Consider the following 22,557-nt stretch of genomic DNA (forward strand, 5'->3'; position numbering starts at 1 on the left):
ACAGCATGAAGTTGATGTATTTCCTCAGCGACCAGCATGGATCAGCTCTAGGCATGACAAAGCGGATATCGTCCTCTTTTGGAAGGCCAAACAAAGTAGTTTCGCTTTCACAATGAAACACACAGCGCCTTCACGACATGGCACCAGCGGCAGCAACAATACTACAGCGAGAATAAAAGTTACGCCTTCTTTCTTTGCGTGAACATTTGGGCGGTCTTATGCAAATCTTCCCACATCGTGACGTAGACATGTGGGGGCGTGTTAGAACGAGCCATTTTAGGTAGGCATGGTTGACTCTTAACTTTTATAAAGAATATCTCTTTGGATTTGAGACTTTAGTTTTTGCAACTTTACAGATCTTCTTTATGCACCAAGAGCTTGTAACACTCCAAAGAGAAAGGAAAAATTGAAATCGCATCATATGACCCCTTTAAATGGCATTTCACAGCAGAAACATTAATGCAGACTGCAACATATTCTTTATGAACCAGGCCTCAGGCCTAAGTCATCTGCTTTTTGGTATTGCTTTCTTTTACTGCTTAGTGCAAGCCTCCTTGACATATGGTGTGTTAACACTGACAGAAATTATATCAGAGATTCTGAGCTGTTGGTGTTTAGTAGGCATTCCTACTCTGCTCTGTATCCAACTTCGCGACAAATCACTGTTGATAGCTTACATTGATAGTTGCTGCATCTTTTAGCTCTGCTAAACTGTCACTTCTCAACAGCAAGTCTGTTGCTTGTGACCACCTCTTAATGATGCTTGATTGCTTTGTCGCTACAAAACGCTGTCAGTGTGAACGCCCCTTTAGGCACTGCAATCATGACTGAAAGATACGCTATCTATGATGTAGTGTAAGAGCAGGTAACTAATTACAAACAACAAGGCAACTAACAGCATTTGTAAAAACAAGAGGTAAAGCACACTCCATGACACTGACATATTGGCACATTATTCCTGGCCAGAGAAAACTCCTTTTGCGAGACAGTCAACATAAGACACCATTGGGAAGAGAGAAGTTTCTCCTAGTGTCTGCTCATTTTTATAAATGTACTTTCTCTTGTAAGTTGCAGGAAAGTGTAGTTTCATTAGTATTCACTGCATACATATAAAATGAGATGTATTCCAGGACTCTTGCCATGAGGCACCTTCTCTTGGAGCCTTAGAAAAATCCTCCTCCGCCCCCACTTTCTTCTCTTCCCCGTCCTCCACATCCTTCTTCCTCGGTGATCAATTTTCTGTTCTTTTCAATCCTCTGTTTTAGCCTCTTGCGCAAACAGCTAGCAATGCCAAGAGCACCACCCTTTAAGAAACGTACAAAGTTGTCACCAACAAGGGGTCCCATGGCAAAGAGCCCAGGCTCAGTGTTGCACTCGAAGGTGTAAGGGTTTATGTCGATGGGATTCTGTCTGCAGAAAATTGGCCTACTGGGATCCAAACCAAGGTACTGCCCTTGCTCCTTCAAGAAAAACAAGTTTGGATAGGCCCCAATAAGAACTAGCACCATAGAGACTTTGAAGACTCTAAGGACACCATTGGATCCCCTCATCACACAGTGCATGTCAGGCTGGAAGGAGAGCACACAGTGCTCAGGGAAGCTGGTGTAGTCGGGGGACAAAGATGGACTAGGAGCTATGGGATTGGCAACAGGGGATGCTGGGTAAACTTGGGAACACATCATGTGGTAGACCCTGTGATATTCAGGGTAAAGTGTCTTTGGCAACTGTTTGAAGATGAGACCCAGGTCATCAGCACGCTTGCGGAATGCATGCAACACGGAGACCCTATGGTTCAGGGCACACAACACTGCATCGGCTGCGCTAAGCCCCGCCCCCACTACCAGCACGGGGTCAGAGGAAGAGCCCAGTTTGCCGTGACAGCTGACAGCCACCCCAAGGTCACGTACACTGTGGAACACATAAGGGAGATCCTCCCCCTCTACTCCCAGTCGAGCTGGAGAGTCAGATGCCCCTGTTGCTAAGACAACATTCTCTGCAAATAAGCTAAACGGGACATGAGTGTCACCTTGGAGCTGCTGGTAGCCCCTGACCTCCCAGAGTCCCTGTGAAAGTCCTTGGGAAACCCCAGTACTCTCTCTCACTCTTTCTTTGCCTCTTTTATCTTCATCCTCCTCCTCAATATCACCACTTTTACTGCTATTCTCCATTCCATTTTGTAACTCATTGCTAAACCCATTCTGACCGTTCTCAGTGCCATTCTTATTGCAAAAATCAAACCCGTTTTTCACACCATTCAGCTGACCATTTACAGTGTTCTTTTCATTCCCAAGACTTTTTTCATGACTGCGGTGAAGTTTTTGAACAGAGGTGACATAGGTATTGTCCACAAAGTTCTTCTGGAGACCCATGAGCTTGACATAATTTTTGTAGTATGAAGAGATCTCATCTGGAGTGGCTCGATCATTGGACACCGACCTGTGAGAAAAGCCCATAACATACATAACCCATCAATCTCAGATCTTTCTTTAACGTTTGAAAAATTAGACCATATTTCTACTTGAGAGGAACCCACCTTCTTGATATCTTCAAGAAACATTAATGCAGAGGTGTCAAATCCTTTGTCAAGGAGGCCCACCTTCCTGCAGAGTTTAGTTCCAACCCGTTCTGACACACCTGTCTAAAGGTTTATAGTAATCCTGAAGACCTTGTCTGCATCTGAAAGCTTAGGCTGCTGACTTGTTGCCTCACAGCCTTATCAGGCAATGACTTTGCAGGCAGAATTTGCACACGAAGGCATCTCATGAAACTGATTTCGGACAGGCTTTTAAGGCAGCATAACGGTTTAATGATCTACAACATAATAGAGCAAACTTTGGTGAAAACAAAGTGAATATTGAATTACTATAATAGAGACAGTGCGCATTTAAGGCCACGCACACACAACAGAACAATGCCTAAAATCTGCTGTGTGACAAGGTGTATAGTAAACAAGCTAAAAAAAAACAGAACTACATTTTTATAAGCTGTTGACCCAAAAAAACAAGCGTTTAAGGACACAAATATTTGTTGATGTCAGGGTATTTCACATTGGGCCATTCAGTTGGATCATTTCTCAAACAAAAGGAAGGTACGGAAAAGGGACACTGACACAGACCAATAAAATTTAGTTTCTCAATATATGTCCTCCTCTCAGGTTCACATAGGATGGTGAAATAATCCTTTGACATTGTTAAAATAATGAATGTTTCCTGTCGCCGATTACGTTTCCCTCCAGTGAGCGTAGTTCTCAGAGTAATACGAAATGTTGCGCTATACTTTGGTGTCCTTAAACACCATTTTTTTGGGGGTCAACAGTTTATAAAGACGTAGTTCTTTTTTTTTTAGCTTGTTTGCTGTACACCTTGCCACACAACAGCTTTTAGACATTGTTCTGTTTTTTGTTATAAGTCAGAAATGACAAGGAGTCAGCTTCCCGCAATACAAAGTCAATGGAGAGGGATGGATTGTTTTCCCCCCGGTGGCCGTGGTTTTCAGATTATGACGTGTGTCGCTCTGTCTCTATACTAATTTCTTGCTAGAAGTAACATCAAAAGTGGAAGAATTTGGTCAGGAACATATTTATGCACAAACAGACCACCAACCGCAACTTTCAGGCACCATCTTGATTTTTTAGCTCAACTGTCACAGACTAGAATGCACAGGATTGTAGGATATCAAAGGACATGAAGGATACATCTATGCAGCCTTCAAAAATAGATCAAACAAAGGCATTTCAGGAGACAGGTAGTAAAGCTGATTTGGTCGTACCATGATGCCTTCCTACCTTGGAATGCATCCTCCGAAGGCAGCATTTTCAGCTTTCAGACACAGCCCATGACAAGCTGGTTCAGGTGTGTTTAAATAGGTTTGGAACCAAATTTTGCAGGAATGAGGCTCTCCAGGAGCAGGACATGACACCACAGTACTATTGGAAGCTACCATCAGTTATCCACCATAGTACATACCTCCTTTTGCCTGAGGTCAAATCTCTATAGTTGACTCCTGGTAACTCCATCCATATACCAAGACTAATGGTCAGCATCGAACCTTCCATTGCCTTGGAGACCAGAAAGAGTATATTTTGTCAATGAAGGATATTTAGTAAAAAATTATTGTTAGGGTTGTAAATTCAGGTTTCTTCACATTATGTCAATTGTCTTGTATAACTAGTATATCAAAACTCTTACAACAATACTCTAACCTGAGATAGTAAGAAAGTCTTAGCTATGCCATAGAAACTACTCAAAGCTTACGTGGCAGTTCGAGAAGCTATTATTATTTTTTCAGCTTGTACAGTTGTGAGAAGCATTAACCCGACTATCTCAGAGAGGTCACTCACGTGCCAGGCACCACCAGGTGTAGCTTTTCCCAAGACCAGATGAGGAATGTGATGTTTCTTTTCCATCCTCCACTGCAGTACAGAGGGGAACTCGAAGCCCAAATCTGCATTTGGATGAAGGAGTGTGTCGAAGAGCACGGCCACAGGGTTTCCTGAACGCCCCTCTAAACCTTCGCAAAGAAACTCCAAATCCTACATAAAGACACATTGGTCAGCTGGTTTATTGTACATTTGACTCACATTTCTGATTGTTCACAATTTGGATCTACTCCATAATTTTTACGCCACAATTTAGTTCTAGGTTAAACTTCGCAACTTGTTTTGACACTCATCTTATTACCTGTTCAGTGATGGGAAGCTGCTTGGCTTCCTGTAGTTTACGAAAGAGGATAGGGTTTGGGTGCACAGCCAATGGATCTAAATAAGGAGTATACCCACTCAGAAGGTACGACAAGCATATACCGGAAGGACCGTTACCTGTGAAGGGGAAATGGGAGAGACTGTGGAATGTTATATTGGAATCTACTGTTTAAGATCCATCAGGATTGGTTGATGCTGTGAATAGCATTTTTTTCAACAGTAATGAATCTGATAACATTTGCTCCTTGTTGACTCACCAATGATGACTACCGGCACAGTTCGAGTACAGTCCCTCGGCACAGAACCTTCTTCTAACAGAGGCATAATGGCAGCCAGAATTAGAGCTGGCACTGATAAACACAAAATAAAAATAATTATATCTGTAAATCTTAGCATATTACACTAAATATGCAGGCATTTGCTAAAACTGCTTTTGTATAAAACTATATGGTGTTGTGATGTTTGCATATTATTACTTGCACTGAATATCTATTATCTAAAGTTGATTAATGCACAACAAATAGGCCTAGATGGTAACAACTTGTGATACCCTGTAAATTCTATTCTAAGTCTTGTCTATTGGTGTTTCTCTGTTTAAACTTTATTTTAGTGTAGATACGTTTGTAGTTGTTTTACATTATTTTGATGTGTTGCACAAGCTATTTTTCTACATTAAAATTTTTTAACCATAGAACCAAACTAACAGTAATTTCTCCCCTCTTGTCATAGCTCATGTGCAAAAGGTTCTAATAACAAAAAAGTCATCAGCTATGTACACAAAGATAGCCTTGCTCAGACACAGTTCCCTGCTGAGCTAATGCTAGCATTAGCGCTGCCACTGTTTCCTGACAAAAGCAAATCATAATCAGTGTTATGGAGTGAGAAACTGTTATCCGAGCACACTCATTGTTGTGACCCGACGGGTGTAAATCCCCTCTGATAGACCTCTGCTTGGCCTGTAATCCATGCTGCCCCTGTTTATGTTTTTCAAAAAAGTGGGCTTGGCATGCTGACAGTCGGCACATCGCAGTCACCCATCACACAACCTGTTTTTCTTTGACCCTGGTTGTTTACACTTTTCAGAGAGAGTGCGCAGGATTCCAGGCATAACCGGGAGTGAGGATGGTGGGACAGGGGTGTGTAAGGGGAGGAGGGGAGCGTTGGCAGGGTTTGGAACTGGCATTTCCACCCCACTGCCCCATTTAACAGTCTCCAGACCACATTCACAAGGGGTACTCATGGGCTTTCCACACTCATCTCTCTGTTTTCAAAAAAGACTAGATCCTCATAACATGTATTACACAGCTTGTTTCTGACTGGTCAATCACTGAATTCAGTGGTCAAATATTTCTCAATAATGCAAAACAGTATAATTGACTGCTGATCCAGATTTCCAATAGCTGCGCTTGTGTTTTGATATTTTAAAGTATTTTTTTCTGCTATTATAACTGTGCATTATCCCTTATTTATTTAACAAAGCCAGTGCCAATAATAATTTCAAATGTTCCAGCTGGTTTAGTTGTTGATAAAAGTATAATCAATAGAATTGAGTATTGTTTTGTAAGCCAACATTTCCTCCATCATTGACATTAGACATTCAAATATCAATATTCAAGTTGTTTAAATTCTTAAGACCCTGTTTATTTATATGCTTTCATATGATGGGAAAGCAAAACATTAGACATGACAGGACACACTATATAAGTATTTCTACAAAGTAACTGTGTGAATGTACATTACAAGTGTGAAGAGCGTTGTACTGCTAGTTGTGTGTGTGTGTGTGTGTGTAGTCTAGACAGTGTTATCAGTGAGCCTGAAGCTCAGACTGGATGGTATGTCAGTATATACAGGCATGCACGTGTATGTGAAAGGTATGCGCATAAGGTATACGCCTCCAAAATAGTAGATTCACACTGAAAAGACGGCAAATACGGCAACCGTTTAAAATAATTTCATTTTAGAACAGTTTGAACAGTATTCGAAAAGCACTAATTTCAGACATTAACTAATGGTGTAACATTGTTGCCATGTTACCTGGTCTGAATATGCACATCATAAGAACGTATCTGTTAAATATTATAGGCTAAATTAGTTTCTGTTTTTGTCTGTATGGCCTGTGTCTATTCATAGACGTACACCATATCTGCACCTACCTAGGGCTTATGTTAACGGCACAAAAATGGTAGTAGTTTCAATCCTTCCAAGAAAAAACTTCATTTTACGTAGAGATAAAATGACAACAGTGACTGTAACTTTACGCGGCCCGGTGTAGCACTAAAATGCGTGTATAAACGAGAAGCTTTAGCGGAATATCAGAAACGAACATTGTGCAAATGATGTTTGATTTTAATCTGGCACAATTTAGGTCACATCTACACTCTAGATGTATTGTTTGGAATATTATTAAAGACATTTCTATAGTGGTGTCCTTACCTCCAAACGAAGAATCTTCAGATTCTCTGTTTGTTTTTTTCAGATTCAGATTTCGTATCTCTAGAAGGCTCGGGATGCTGCACGCTGTATAAATAGTCCGTATCCCTAGTGGGAGGATCCACGCCGAGTCACAGGATGATATTGGACGACTGATTTTCTAAAGATGCTGCTGACTGTTTTTTTTAACACGTCGCTGAATCATATGCGTTATAGCTACAGCTCCAGAGTAGCAGCGCGGAAAAGCTGCGAGGCGTCAGTCTCTATCAGTCTCTATCAGTCCCTATCCAGCATCATCTGCGCCTCGTGCCGCACCGGCAGGCATGCAGAGCGAGCCCAGATCCGCGGAGTCTGCCGCGCGCACATGGCATCAGAGAAATAACAGCACGCTCTTTTTCCGTTAAACGGGAGGAAACTCAATCGATCGTTACTCTATGTGCGCGTCAGCTTTGCAAAATCGCACATGTCGCATGTTTATTTGTTCACATGGAAAAGGTGCTTCAAAAGGTTCTTCACAGTGATGCCATAGAAGAACCATTTTTGGTTCCACAAAGAACCATTCAGTCAAAGGTTCTCTTTAAAGAACCATCTCTTTCTTACCTTTTTGTAATCTGAAGAACATTATTTCGCCACAAAGAACCTTTTGTGAAACAGAAAGGTTCTTCAGATGTTAAAGGTTCTTTATGGAAGCATTTAGACAAAAAGGTTCTTCTATGGCATCGTGAAGCACCTTTATTTTTAAGAATGTAGGACAATACAATTACAGTCTCACGTTGCTTGAATCATTCAATTACTCTCATAGGTAACACGGACTCCTGTTCATTTAGGTCAGCCATGTGCGTTACTGCTCCGATGAAACTCTTGGGAAGTGAACAGGACAGTTCAGTTGATTGTTCGGTGATGGTTCAGAAACGTATACAGAACTTGTCACTAGTGAATAGTTCATGTAATAAAAAGTGTCCTAACCTTAGAGTTATCTCACAGCCCCAACATCAGTTAGGCTACCCCTTCATGAACACCATCCACAACTGTGTTCCTCCTCATAACTAATTTTAGATTTGATATCTTGTCATAGGCTAGTAGCAGTCTGTTTGATATACGGAATTAGTTTGTATGTAGATTTTGTGTGTGTGTGTGTGTGTGTGGTTCATGATTCACTGGTTCATGATTGTGTGCGTATTTAACTGCATCTGCAATATTTATGTCCCTGTAAATTATTTAGTTTAAGTGTATTTAAATAAATTGTTAAAATGTGTGTGTGTGTGTGTGTGTATAGGTTTATATATCCTGGTGGGGACTTAAACCTGAACACACAGACTCATGGGGACTCGTGTCACGGTGGGGACCTAAATTGTGGTCCCCACGGGTACAAAAGCTTATAAATCATACAGAATTAAGTTTTTTGAAAATCTAAAAAAATGCAGAAAGTTTCCTGTAAGGGGTAGGTTTAGGGGTAGGGTTGGTGTAGGGCAATAGAATATACAGTCTGTACAGTAGAAAAACTATTACGCCTATGGAGAGTGTGTGTTTTAATTTTTTTAGTTGTGTGTCATTCATTAGTTGTTATTTTTTAAGGTCTATATGTTTTTTTTTGTATTTTTATTTCAGTTTTAGAGTTTTAGTTTTAGGTATTTTAGTTTAAGTTAAGAATGTGAGAAATAGTGCCTGAACAACTAGCTGAAACAAAATGTAAATATTTTATTTCAGTTAATACTTTTATGGTTTTAGCATTAGTTAACTGTAATAACTCTGACACCTTCAGACTGAACATACTGTACTAAATATGATGGTGGACTCTATTAGGTAATCTTTCATTATGTCACTGCACATTAATGAATTATTGTGCCATACTGTACATCAAAGAACCTTTTGCACATAAATGGGTAAATATTAATTAGCAGAGAGAAATTATGGCACAAAAATCACTAAAATGAACCATGAGATAATCATGAATGCGAGAAAATGTTAGTACACCCACCTTCACTGATCTGAGATTCTGAACAAGTTCAACACAATACATAAGAGCTTTGTGTTAAATTTGGTACTGTGTATTTTAACATGGTAGTTGTTGACTGTAATTGGGCAGCTGGTACCTTAATTGGATGCTGATTTGCAGTATTGTGATTGATTGTGATTATTGTCTGGGGCTGCTGTGGCACTGCAGGGATCTGCCGGTGTTATACTGAACTCAATGTTCATTTTGACTATTGTGTTGCCCCAAGTGTAGTATGTAAATTTTACTCTAGACATCCAAACGAATACATTGTATGTCCTTTAAATTATTAGGCCTATTATTATACAGTCCGCATAGCACATAGCTGAAAATGATCACCCAGTTATTTTTCCACTGTATGTAAAATGTTTTTTTTTTTTTTTAGAAATTACATTTCTAAGGTGTGAGAAATATTGAAAATACATAGGTATTGCCAACACATTATTACAAATATATATGTTTTAATACATATTGGTTGGCATGTATTATGTTTGACAGCGTTGTAACAGAATGAGCGACATTTATTTGTACAAGCTAATTTAGCTGTAGTTTGAAAGACGAAAGTCACAAAGAAATACATTCTATCTCTATATTTGACAGACATGAAAAGTTAAACACGCAGTAGGGTATCTAGATCTTCATCCCTTCTGAATGATAAGTTAACACTTTGATGATTTCTTGCCTGGACGCTCTGGCCCTTCTGCCCAGTCCGTGCGCGCGTGCCAGCACACAGTCCACATACCTCTCCCAAAAGACCTGCGCCAACTCCATAAAACTGTCTTGATGTTTGGGGTGATTAGACCCGCTCAAGTATGTCATGAAGTCCCAGAGTCCAGCTACTGTTTCTGCAACGCGTAATTTACGCGCTTGTATTACTGCCAGTGACGAAGCGTCCCAGCATTCGCGGTTTATCTCGTTCAGCTGACCGGGAGCCTTGCCGACCCCCGTGCCCTCGGTGTTGAGCATCTCCAGATTGGGTATAGTGTACGATGATGCGGTGGCAAGCATCAGCAGACACACTAACAGTAGGCGCCACCACTGGCCGTCAAGGAATCCCAGTAATCGTCCCATGTTGGAATCAACAGTGAAATCTTTTATGACTTGAAAACTGTTGCATATAACAGAAAGTAAATATACACCGTGTCCGTCTTCCTCTACATTTATATAGCTACTACTAACCCTAAACAAAATGCCACGTAAAACAACAATCATTTGGTAACGCAACAAAAAGCCAAATTTTCAAATGGTTATATGTAAAATACTCAAAATAATTCACTTACAATGTTTAGTTCAGTCTTTTCTGTCCCGTAGCTCCTTTTCTGTTCATACCTTTGAGGCGAATAATTGGCTTTGAGCGAGTGTTTTACGACTTTTAAAGAGCTGCCTGCGCGCCCACGTTCCGAGCGTCACGCTGTCCACTTCCACTAAACACCACCTGACGTGAAGAACATCATTGAATTACAATCTGTACTTAGAGCTCATGATTAGCTTACTGTTATTATTTATTTATTTATTATTATTATTTTCTTTTTTTTGACAGTTAGGCTAGACAAAACCTAAATAATCTCACTTAAGAAATTAGTTTGCCTAATAGGCTAAATGTATTTCAATGTATTTTTAATGCAGATTTTTTTTTAGTTGCTAGAAATCTAAAATAAATAAATAACACAAATAAAAAATAGTAATAAAATAAGAAATACAAATAATTATACTTCATAACAAATAGTTTTGTAATGTGCCATCATTTTTAATTCAGTTTCGCATTGCTTGGGAAGCCCAGATCATTCAGTCCCCTTTTGTGTAAATTGTTTACAAAAATACAATACTTTACTATTTATGACAAGGGGAGTCATACCTAAAAACCTGGCAGTGGAAATCATGTGCGCAGATAAATGTGAGCAAGCTCCCTCGAGATCATATCACTACGATTATTGAAAATTACGACGTTCTAATGCTATCGGTGGGAGGCGGAAACATGTGTGATGGACAGGATTTTCAGCCAATCACAGCACACATTGGTATGTTTCCGGAAGCACACACGTGTTTGGTCCTTTACTTCAACAATGCAGAGCCAGTAACGTTGTAACTAAAAACAGACCGATGTAATGCTATTTTAATACATTCTCTGCCCTGGGGAGTTATTTCGGGATGGTCTGGACAAGCAGAGTTTGTTTCCGGAAGGTTGGTATCTTTGGCGAGTTTGTATAGTTTGTAGTATAGTAGCCCGACCTTCGCATGATCAGTGTGTAACGGCTGTGTCGTTAACAGATCGAGGAGCTGATCTAATTACTGTTACAAACATGAAGCTACACTCGACACTTTTATCACGTGTTAAGCATATTAGCTGATTAGTGACATGTTCAAGCTGACATATGACAGTGGCAAATAATTAACGTTATCCATAATTCAGTTTTAATATTTCCACAGATTAATGATAAATGCGTTTTTCATAGGCTAATCTCACTGTAGGTCAGCAGTTGTAGGATTACGTGAATAAGTAGCCTAGGTAATTTTCCTGACGTGTTTCTGCTGTTATTTTGACGTTTGTTAACCCCAGAGGGCCCAGACAAACCATTAATGAAATTGAGTATGCTACAAAGTGCGTCATGTTGACAAGGGGGGTTGGGAATTCTTTTACCCCCTCTTTAATTTAATAATCGTTCAATGGTGGTCTTTGCTTGCGTTTTAGCTCATCAAATTTCATTTCCTGCTAGCTCAGGCGTCAATTCAAAGGGACACTATTTATGCTGTTGGGTGTTCATTTAGGTTGGATTTGTTAAAACATTCTTAATAAATCCACTTGTGTGAAGTATGTGAAATGAATGGTTTGTCTACACCACAAACGAAAACGTGACTGGAAACTGTTTTAGTGGTTTTCAATCCTAGTCCTGAGGACCCACAGCATGAAATAAAAGTATCTTTGCTCATTCTTCACCTTTTTAAAATGCATTTGAAGAATTGATATGCTTATTATTTTTATACTTAATAATACTTAGTAATTCAATAAAATTCAATAAATAAAATTAGATTACATTGTTTGCAGTGCTTAATGGGATGCCCAGTCTATATGCACGTTACTCTATTAGTCTATGGGTATATTACTCACCCTCATGTTGTTCCAAACACAGAATGTGGACTGGGAAAGTATTGCTTTAAAACAAAGGGCGTAAACTTACAAAGTAAAGCACATGAAGAGCTAAAAAATTATGTTGGAACAATGCACAAAATAATGTATAAACAAAACAAAAATACATAATGCATAAACTATATTTGGTTCATAAAAACGTATTATTTTTTATAGATATTATTGTGATGTTTTTCAAAAGTAAAGTTTCATAATTGTGACCTTTCTGTCCACTAATGTGTATTTTACACGCATCAAGCATTTTAATAGATTTGGGCTTCCTTCTTTTTTTTGACAGGTTTCCCAATGCAGGCAAATCCTCCTTGCTGACTGCCTTGTCTCATGCTAAACCAAGGATCGCCAGCTACTCCTGTGAGAACTGCTAATCAGTTACAAATGAGTTAAACCAACGTAGCAGTGTGTATGTATGTATGTACAGTGGGTACGGAAAGTATTCAGACCCCCTTAAATTTTTCACTCTTTGTTATATTGCAGCCATTTGCTAAAATCATTAAGTTAAATTTTTTCCTCATTAATGTACACACAGCACCCCATATTGACAGAAAAACACAGAATTGTTGACATTTTTGCAGATTTATTAAAAAAGAAAAACTGAAATATCACATGGTCCTAAGTATTCAGACCCTTTGCTGTGACGCTCATATATTTAATTCAGGTGCTGTCCATTTCTTCTGATCATCCTTGAGATGGTTCTACACCTTCATTTGAGTCCAGCTGTGTTTGATTATACTGATTGGACTTGATTAGGAAAGCCACACACCTGTCTATATAAGACCTTACAGCTCACAGTGCATGTCAGAGCAAATGAGAATCATGAGGTCAAACGAACTGCCTGAAGAGCTCAGAGACAGAATTGTGGCAAGGCACAGATCTGGCCAAGGTTACAAAAAAAATTCTGCTGCACTTAAGGTTCCCAAGAGCACAGTGGCCTCCATAATCCATAAATGGAAGACGTTTGGGATGACCAGAACCCTACCTAGAGCTGGCCGTCCGGCCAAACTGAGCTATCGGGGGAGAAGAGCCTTGGTGAGAGAGGTAAAGAAGAACCCAAAGATCACTGTGGCTAAGCTCCAGAGATGCAGTCGGGAGATGGGAGAAAGTTGTAGAAAGTCAACCATCACTGCAGCCCTCCACCCACACACACACACACACACACACACACACATATACAGTATATATATATATCATGCTGTGGGGGTGTTTTTCAGCTGCAGGGACAGGACGACTGGTTGCAATCGAGGGAAAGATGAATGCGGCCAAGTACAGGGATTTCCTGGACGAAAACCTTCTCCAGAGTGCTCGGGACCTCAGACTGGGCCGAAGGTTTATCTTCCAACAAGACAATGACCCTAAGCACACAGCTAAAATAATGAAGGAGTGGCTTCACAACAACTCTGTGACTGTTCTTGAATGGCCCAGCCAGAGCCCTGACTTTAACCCAATTGAGCATCTCTGGAGCGACCTAAAAATGGCTGTCCACCAACATTTACCATCCAACCTGACAGAACTGGAGAGGATCTGCAAGGAGGAATGGCAGAGGATCCCCAAATCCAGGTGTGAAAAACTTGTTGCATCTTTCCCAAAAAGACTCATGGCTGTATTAGATCAAAGGGTGCTTCTACTAAATACTGAGCAAAGGGTCTGAATACTTAGGACCATGTGATATTTCAGTTTTTCTTTTTTAATAAATCTGCAAAAATGTCAACAATTCTGTGTTTTTCTGTCAATATGGGGTGCTATGTGTACATTAATGAGGAAAAAAATTAACTTAAATGATTTTAGCAAATGGCTGCAATATAACAAAGAGTGAAAAATTTAAGGGGGTCTGAATACTTTCCGTACCCACTGTATATAAAATTGCCACTTTTGCAATTATGTCTTGTTATTTTCCCTCTGCAGTTACAACTTTAAGACCTGAAATTGGAAAGGTTATGTATAATGACCACAAGCAGGTAGGATAACAGGCTCTTCAAAATGTGATGAAATAATAGCACTTAGCACTTATACACCGTTTAACAAGCTTGGTTTTGACCTTCTCCCATAAAATAACTTGAGAATTAAACCAAAAAAATTACAGTATATCGTTATATACATACAGTATACATTTTCGATGAACAGACCTTCATCAATTATGATTTTATATTATATGGTGTGTCATTAATACATACTACTTCAGACTGATGCCAGAGTGAGTTACAGAAGTTTGTTTTTCTCTGGAGGTTTCAGTAGCAGACTTACCAGGACTCATTGAAGGTGGTCATGAGAATAAAGGCATGGAACACAAATTTCTCAAAGCATGTGGAGAGAACCAAGCAGCTCATGTTTGTGGTACTGCGTTTTGTCTGTTATGTGAACTTGAATGTTAGTGACTAAGAGTTGAGTAGTAATCTCATGTTCTGATGTTTCAGGTCAACATCTGTGGGTTTCAGCTAGCTAGTAAGACCCCGGTTAGGTCTGCATTTGAAACCATGCTGCTTTTAACCAAGGTAATAATATACACAATCGTTTAAAAGTTTGAGTTCAGTACTTAAAAAAAAAAAAATACTTTGATTCGGCAAGGATGCGTTAAGTTGATCAACAGGGACAGTAAAGTCGTTTATAATATTGCAAAATATTTCAAATAAATACCATTCTTTTAAAATTTCTATTCATCAAATAATCCTGGAAAAAAAAGTCACAGTTTTAACAAAAAAATATTAAGCAACTGTTTTTAACATTGAAAAGGGTAAGAAATGTTTTTTTGAGCACCAAATCAGCATATTAGATTGATTTCTGAAGAATTGTAATTTCTGAAGAATCATGTGACAATAAAGACTGGAGTAATGGCTGCTAAAATTTCAGCTTTACCATCACAGGAAGAAACAATTTTTTTTACATATATTAAAATAGAAGAATTATTTTTAATTGTAATAATATTTTACAATATTTATGTTTTTGCTGTATTTGTGATCAAATAAGTGCAGTGTTAGTGAGCATAAAATAGTTTTCTTTCAAAAACAAAAATTCTGACCCCAAACTTTTGAATGGTAATGTGCATATCAATACACACACTCACACATACAGTATATATGAAATGTAAGTTCTATGTACAAAACAAAACACACTACTTTTCTGAATGAAATGCTTCTACATATATGATTATGATGCATAAAATGCTCTTGATTTTCTCTGTTAATCAGGAATTGGAGTTGTATAAGGAGGAACTGTTAGGCAAGCCAGCGATCCTGGTCATAAATAAGATGGACCTCCCCGAGGCTCAGGGTCGTCTCCGAGAACTGGAAGCTCACTTGGAGAACCAGTAAGGTAGGTTTTATTAGAAGCGAACAGGTTATTTAGGGGCTTTTTATTATATAGGCCATTTAGCATATTAGTCAAAAATTGCCTTTAGACTTTGTTTTGTGTTATTTTAGGTTTAAAGTGGGTGCGTAGGAGAAATTTCATATCACGACAGTAGATGCTTTTATCAATCAAGTGGTTGCATTATTGTTTCATACAATAGTGGCAACATTAAACTTCCATATTCTGTAAAACGGGTCATGTTGCTTCCGGATTAGGTCTTCTGTATGTACTTTGTTAAATATGGAGATGTCTTACTCAAGATGCCTTCAAATGAGATACCATAGATGGTCTTAACCGATGTCCATCACATATGCAGATTGATATCAGTTCAACATATACCCATTGTGTTTAAAAAGCAGTCTGAGAGCAGTTTATTACATCAGTTAAAAGGTCCATGTTTTACACCAATATGTGTACCGCAAGAAGGTCTGTGATTTGTACTCTTATTGACTATTTTGGCAGTCTCGAGTTTCTGCCACAAGTAAATTTAGCTGAAGTGCAGGCCTAATGTGATTGTTTCATTGCATCGAGCTTGATGGCTGTGTATGTGCAGTTTTCCTCGGTTGACTATTTGAAGTGATGCTGTGCTTTCCTAGAATCAAGCCACCTCTTTCCTGAGTATGTCATCCCTAAAAGCCTAATGCATTTCATGCACATCATCCCAGTCTCTGCCACAACTGGCCTTGGTCTGCCCTTGCTCAAGTCCCTCATCCGCCAATCACTTGAGGAGCAGGACGTCATAGAAACTGAGTCAGCACAATGAGAGGCTACTCAAGTTGAGAAGGGAGATTCCCACTTCATGGTACCTAGCTGGGGGTTTCCTCAACTGACCTGAGATCCCACATACAGGTTTCGGTATGGCAGCCCATAAATGATCCTCAGGGATACTGTTAAACATTTGCGAATATGTGAAATATGCAGTGTGTGGTTTAAGTGCATTCAGTGGAAAACAAACAGCACATTTCACTTGACAAATCAGTCTGTATTGTATAGACTAGTATCTGTGCCTGATATGTGTTTAAACGTTACATTCTGACATCAAAATGCTGACCTTTGTGTCTGGGTAAGGTTTCATGTAATGCATTGCTTGAAGTTGGTTTTAGCTGCTCTCCCAGTCTAATCAGGCTGGTCTGGACTGCTGGAAGACGTTTTGGGAACTTGTCAACTGGTCCACCAGTTATACCATCTGAACAGGCTGGGAGACCAGATTAATAGCTGGTCATTACAAAAAAAAAATATATATATTTTCAAGGTAAGATAGCTAAAAATGCTCTCTATGAAAATTATTTTCTATACTTTATTCTATAAAAAGTGACCACCTGGACTTTTAGCCATTAATTACCGGTAGTTCTTATTCCATTAGCCTCCGTTTCTCAAGATCTTCATGCATTTTGTGGAGACCTTTGTAACAGAATCAGAGCTCTACTGCCATCTTCTGATTTTTCATGCTGCTGTTTGTGATTTAGGTGTTTTATACCTTCATAGATTGTTTAATGCTAGATTATTCAGTGCCAGAGTAAAACACTTGCAATAAAATTAGGAATGATCAGTTCAAAACAGTTTTCCTAAAAATTGCTGTCCACCAACGTTTACCATCCAACCTGCCAGAACTGGAGAGGCTCTGCAAGGAGGAATGGCAGAGGATTCCCAAATCCAGGTGTGAAAAACTTGTTGCCTCTTTCCCAAAAAGACTCATGGCTGTATTAGATCAAAAGGGTGCTTCTACTAAATACTGAGCAAAGGGTCTGAATACTTAGGACCATGTGATATTTCAGTTTTTCTTTTTTAATAAATCTGCAAAAATGTCAACAATTCTGTGTTTTTCTGTCAATATGGGGTGCTATGTGTACATTAATGAGGAAAAAAATTAACTTAAATGATTTTAGCAAATGGCTGCAATATAACAAAGAGTGAAAAATTTAAGGGGGTCTGAATACTTTCCGTACCCACTGTATATAAAATTGCCACTTTTGCAATTATGTCTTGTTATTTTCCCTCTGCAGTTACAACTTTAAGACCTGAAATTGGAAAGGTTATGTATAATGACCACAAGCAGGTAGGATAACAGGCTCTTCAAAATGTGATGAAATAATAGCACTTAGCACTTATACACCGTTTAACAAGCTTGGTTTTGACCTTCTCCCATAAAATAACTTGAGAATTAAACCAAAAAAATTACAGTATATCGTTATATACATACAGTATACATTTTCGATGAACAGACCTTCATCAATTATGATTTTATATTATATGGTGTGTCATTAATACATACTACTTCAGACTGATGCCAGAGTGAGTTACAGAAGTTTGTTTTTCTCTGGAGGTTTCAGTAGCAGACTTACCAGGACTCATTGAAGGTGGTCATGAGAATAAAGGCATGGAACACAAATTTCTCAAAGCATGTGGAGAGAACCAAGCAGCTCATGTTTGTGGTACTGCGTTTTGTCTGTTATGTGAACTTGAATGTTAGTGACTAAGAGTTGAGTAGTAATCTCATGTTCTGATGTTTCAGGTCGACATCTGTGGGTTTCAGCTAGCTAGTAAGACCCCGGATAGGTCTGCATTTGAAACCATGCTGCTTTTAACCAAGGTAATAATATACACAATCGTTTAAAAGTTTGAGTTCAGTACTTAAAAAAAAAAAAATACTTTGATTCGGCAAGGATGCGTTAAGTTGATCAACAGGGACAGTAAAGTCGTTTATAATATTGCAAAATATTTCAAATAAATACCATTCTTTTAAAATTTCTATTCATCAAATAATCCTGGAAAAAAAAGTCACAGTTTTAACAAAAAAATATTAAGCAACTGTTTTTAACATTGAAAAGGGTAAGAAATGTTTTTTTGAGCACCAAATCAGCATATTAGATTGATTTCTGAAGAATTGTAATTTCTGAAGAATCATGTGACAATAAAGACTGGAGTAATGGCTGCTAAAATTTCAGCTTTACCATCACAGGAAGAAACAATTTTTTTTACATATATTAAAATAGAAGAATTATTTTTAATTGTAATAATATTTTACAATATTTATGTTTTTGCTGTATTTGTGATCAAATAAGTGCAGTGTTAGTGAGCATAAAATAGTTTTCTTTCAAAAACAAAAATTCTGACCCCAAACTTTTGAATGGTAATGTGCATATCAATACACACACTCACACATACAGTATATATGACATGTAAGTTCTATGTAAAAAACAAAACAAAACGCACTACTTTTCTGAATGAAATGCTTCTACATATACGATTATGATGCATAAAATGCTCTTGATTTTCTCTGTTAATCAGGAATTGGAGTTGTATAAGGAGGAACTGTTAGGCAAGCCAGCGATCCTGGTCATAAATAAGATGGACCTCCCCGAGGCTCAGGGTCGTCTCCGAGAACTGGAAGCTCACTTGGAGAACCAGTAAGGTAGATTTTATTAGAAGCGAACAGGTTATTTAGGGGCTTTTTATTATATAGGCCATTTAGCATATTAGTCAAAAATTGCCTTTAGACTTTGTTTTGTGTTATTTTAGGTTTAAAGTGGGTGCGTAGGAGAAATTTCATATCACGACAGTAGATGCTTTTATCAATCAAGTGGTTGCATTATTGTTTCATACAATAGTGGCAACATTAAACTTCCATATTCTGTAAAACGGGTCATGTTGCTTCCGGATTAGGTCTTCTGTATGTACTTTGTTAAATATGGAGATGTCTTACTCAAGATGCCTTCAAATGAGATACCATAGATGGTCTTAACCGATGTCCATCACATATGCAGATTGATATCAGTTCAACATATACCCATTGTGTTTAAAAAGCAGTCTGAGAGCAGTTTATTACATCAGTTAAAAGGTCCATGTTTTACACCAATATGTGTACCGCAATTTTCCCCAAGGGGAAGGTCTGTGATTTGTACTCTTATTGACTATTTTGGCAGTCTCGAGTTTCTGCCACAAGTAAATTTAGCTGAAGTGCAGGCCTAATGTGATTGTTTCATTGCATCGAGCTTGATGGCTGTGTATGTGCAGTTTTCCTCGGTTGACTATTTGAAGTGATGCTGTGCTTTCCTAGAATCAAGCCACCTCTTTCCTGAGTATGTCATCCCTAAAAGCCTAATGCATTTCATGCACATCATCCCAGTCTCTGCCACAACTGGCCTTGGTCTGCCCTTGCTCAAGTCCCTCATCCGCCAATCACTTGAGGAGCAGGACGTCATAGAAACTGAGTCAGCACAATGAGAGGCTACTCAAGTTGAGAAGGGAGATTCCCACTTCATGGTACCTAGCTGGGGGTTTCCTCAACTGACCTGAGATCCCACATACAGGTTTCGGTATGGCAGCCCATAAATGATCCTCAGGGATACTGTTAAACATTTGCGAATATGTGAAATATGCAGTGTGTGGTTTAAGTGCATTCAGTGGAAAACAAACAGCACATTTCACTTGACAAATCAGTGTATTGTATAGACTAGTATCTGTGCCTGATATGTGTTTAAATGTTACATTCTGACATCAAAATGCTGACCTTTGTGTCTGGGTAAGGTTTCATGTAATGCATTGCTTGAAGTTGGTTTTAGCTGCTCTCCCAGTCTAATCAGGCTGGTCTGGACTGCTGGAAGACGTTTTGGGAACTTGTCAACTGGTCCACCAGTTATACCATCTGAACAGGCTGGGAGACCAGATTAATAGCTGGTCATTACAAAAAAAAAAAATATATTTTTTTCAAGGTAAGATAGCTAAAAATGCTCTCTATGAAAATTATTTTCTATACTTTATTCTATAAAAAGTGACCACCTGGACTTTTAGCCATTAATTACCGGTAGTTCTTATTGAGAGGAAGTACTGGAAGTGCAAAATATGCCCAGACAATCACTAAAGGAAGAGAAATAGGCATATAAATATTAATACTGTCTGTTGAACTAGAAAATATTAATTTCATCTCATTCATTTAATATATTTTGATACTGTGTGGTTCGGAATGTGAAATGCAGTAGGCCCTGGCTTCTGATTAGTCAGTGCCCGTAGCTAATCACTATTTTTTTCTGCATAGCAAACTTTTGTAATGGTATAGAGAGATCTTCTAGCAGAAGGATCCAGTAATTGAAATTGCCTAATATGATAACATTTCAAATAATCTTTTAATGACATGTTTGTTTGCAATGCATTTTGTTTAATTTCACTTGAATGAATAGGTAACTTAGGCCTGAGAAGCTGGGGCTCCAGCATCCCTGGTATAGTAAGAATGTAGGCCTATAAGAATGGCATTACTCTGCTTAATAAAATAAAATATTTTAGTATGCAGCAACAGTATATTATAATATATATATATATATATATATAATTTTATTTATTCTACACTGGATTCTCTTTGATTTTGTTCTTCACTTTAGGGCAGTGTAGAGCACTCTTCTGAAGTAGCCCTGAGATATCTATGACAAAGTTTTCTGTAAATGTAGACAAAAGTTCCCTAAATGTTCTCAGAAAGTCACAAATTTGAATTCTTGTCATCATTCTAATTCTGCCAAATTCACTCTTACAGGTTTTTTTTATTTTATTGGTTTGGTACTATTTTCATAAGTAAGGTGTTCATTTTCAAGACTCTTAGTACAAAACGTTAAACTGATTACACTTGTAACACCACTATTCATTCTTTCAAAACATTCTTTTCATTCAACATTATTGTATTATTGTTGGCTGTCTTTATGTTAGTTTTATGTTACCTGCCTAGGGACTACAGATGAAAAGTAGTTATTGTTACTAATTCTGGCATATTTACATGGTGTATATTTATACAACAATGTTCATGAATATGCATGGTCCCTATTAAATAAACCAATAAATAAAATAAAAAAAAAACATTTATATAGATGAAACATTTATTTTGTGTAGTGAAAAGGATACTTTGTGATTGTGTGTATTGTAATAAGACAATTGAAAACATGCTGAAATGTTTGAAAAAAGGGCACTTTTGATGAGCTGTTGTGAAATTAGGTCTAACAGTTTTGAAAATGTACCAGTTGCTTGTGAAAATAGTACCACATCAAATAAAATAAAAAAAGTAAATATAAAAAAGTTTTTTTTTTAAAGGTAAACTTGTTCTCTGAAGTTACTTCACAAACCCTGAAGAGAAGTGCTATGATGTCATGACCCTTGATAAAATTTCTTCTACTGAGATCATCTTTCATTAGGACAGCAATTTCAGGACAGCAGTCTCAGACCAGAATTTAGGGTAGAGCTGACGATCACCTATCCCGCCCCCAACAGTAACCCTAACTTCACTACAACTATAAACTCCACCCTACCGAATGCCTAACCGCACCCCGCTAACTGTAAAGACCTGGGTATACTTTATTTTCCTTGTTCCACTCCGTCTTGCACACAGCTGTTTTCCAAACAGCTTTCAAAGTATACTCAACCACGGATGAGAGCGGATGGACGAGTTTGACACAAGCACGATATCACCTAGGGGACTCTTCTGTCTCAACATTCACCTTGTGTCTGCGTGGACACCAAAATTGGGCTGCTCGCAGACAGTGCGCACACCGTTGCTGAACATGGATGGCCGAAGTGTACTTTGAGCTTAACCTCAGTGAGTCTATAATCTCTATTCTAACTTCCAGTCTGAGAGTCCTGTTATGTGTGACACTGCGGGTCTGCAGCTGGATACTATTGTCTGGTGTACACTGAAAAATAAAGGTTCCAAAAGGGGGTTGTCACAGCGATGCCAAAGAAGAACCAGTTTTGGTTTCCCAAAGAACCTTTCAGTGAACAGTTCTTAAAAGAACCATTTTTTCTTAGGTTGAAGATCATTTTAATAATCTAAAGAACCTTTTTCCACTGTAAAGAACCTTTTGTGAAATGAAAAATTACCATGGATGGTAAAGGTTCTTTGTGCAACCACTGATGCCAATAAATAACCTTTCTTTTTAAAGGGGTCATATGATGTTGCTAAAAATAACATTATTT

The 22,557-nt window shown here is 38.4% G+C and overlaps 1 protein-coding gene and 2 pseudogenes across 1 annotated transcript; 2 read left to right on the top strand and 1 right to left on the bottom strand.

The window, feature by feature from the left end:
- Positions 1–405: 405 nt before the first annotated feature.
- LOC107596464 (oxidative stress-induced growth inhibitor 2-like) lies at positions 406–7,268 on the bottom strand. Its single transcript, XM_016287206.1, has 6 exons — positions 7,133–7,268; positions 4,957–5,049; positions 4,680–4,816; positions 4,340–4,531; positions 3,966–4,057; positions 406–2,436 (listed from the first exon to the last, which is right to left on the bottom strand). Exons 2-6 carry the CDS (start codon positions 5,021–5,023, stop codon positions 1,164–1,166), a joined length of 1,761 nt encoding a protein of 586 aa, XP_016142692.1. The 5' UTR covers positions 5,024–5,049; positions 7,133–7,268; the 3' UTR covers positions 406–1,163.
- Positions 7,269–11,208: 3,940 nt separating this feature from the next.
- Positions 11,209–16,848, top strand: LOC107596471 (GTP-binding protein 10-like; annotated as a pseudogene).
- Positions 16,849–17,584: 736 nt separating this feature from the next.
- LOC107596166 (GTP-binding protein 10-like) lies at positions 17,585–20,404 on the top strand (annotated as a pseudogene).
- The last annotated feature ends 2,153 nt before the right edge of the window (positions 20,405–22,557 follow it).

The sequence above is a fragment of the Sinocyclocheilus grahami genome, unplaced genomic scaffold (genome assembly GCF_001515645.1).
Source record: "Sinocyclocheilus grahami isolate Dianchi unplaced genomic scaffold, SAMN03320097.WGS_v1.1 scaffold11.1, whole genome shotgun sequence".
In the NCBI taxonomy this organism is placed as follows: Eukaryota; Metazoa; Chordata; class Actinopteri; order Cypriniformes; family Cyprinidae; genus Sinocyclocheilus; species Sinocyclocheilus grahami.

Bases quoted from the DNA above. Each gene is read 5' to 3' on its own strand.
- LOC107596464 (XM_016287206.1), bottom strand. From the start codon at position 5,023: ATGCCTCTGTTAGAAGAAGGTTCTGTGCCGAGGGACTGTACTCGAACT. The intron at 4,817-4,956 runs GTGAGTCAACAA...TCCCCTTCACAG, and splicing joins TGTGCCGGTAGTCATCATTG to GTAACGGTCCTTCCGGTATA. The intron at 2,437-3,965 runs GTATGTACTATG...CTTTTCTCACAG, and splicing joins TTGACCTCAGGCAAAAGGAG to GTCGGTGTCCAATGATCGAG.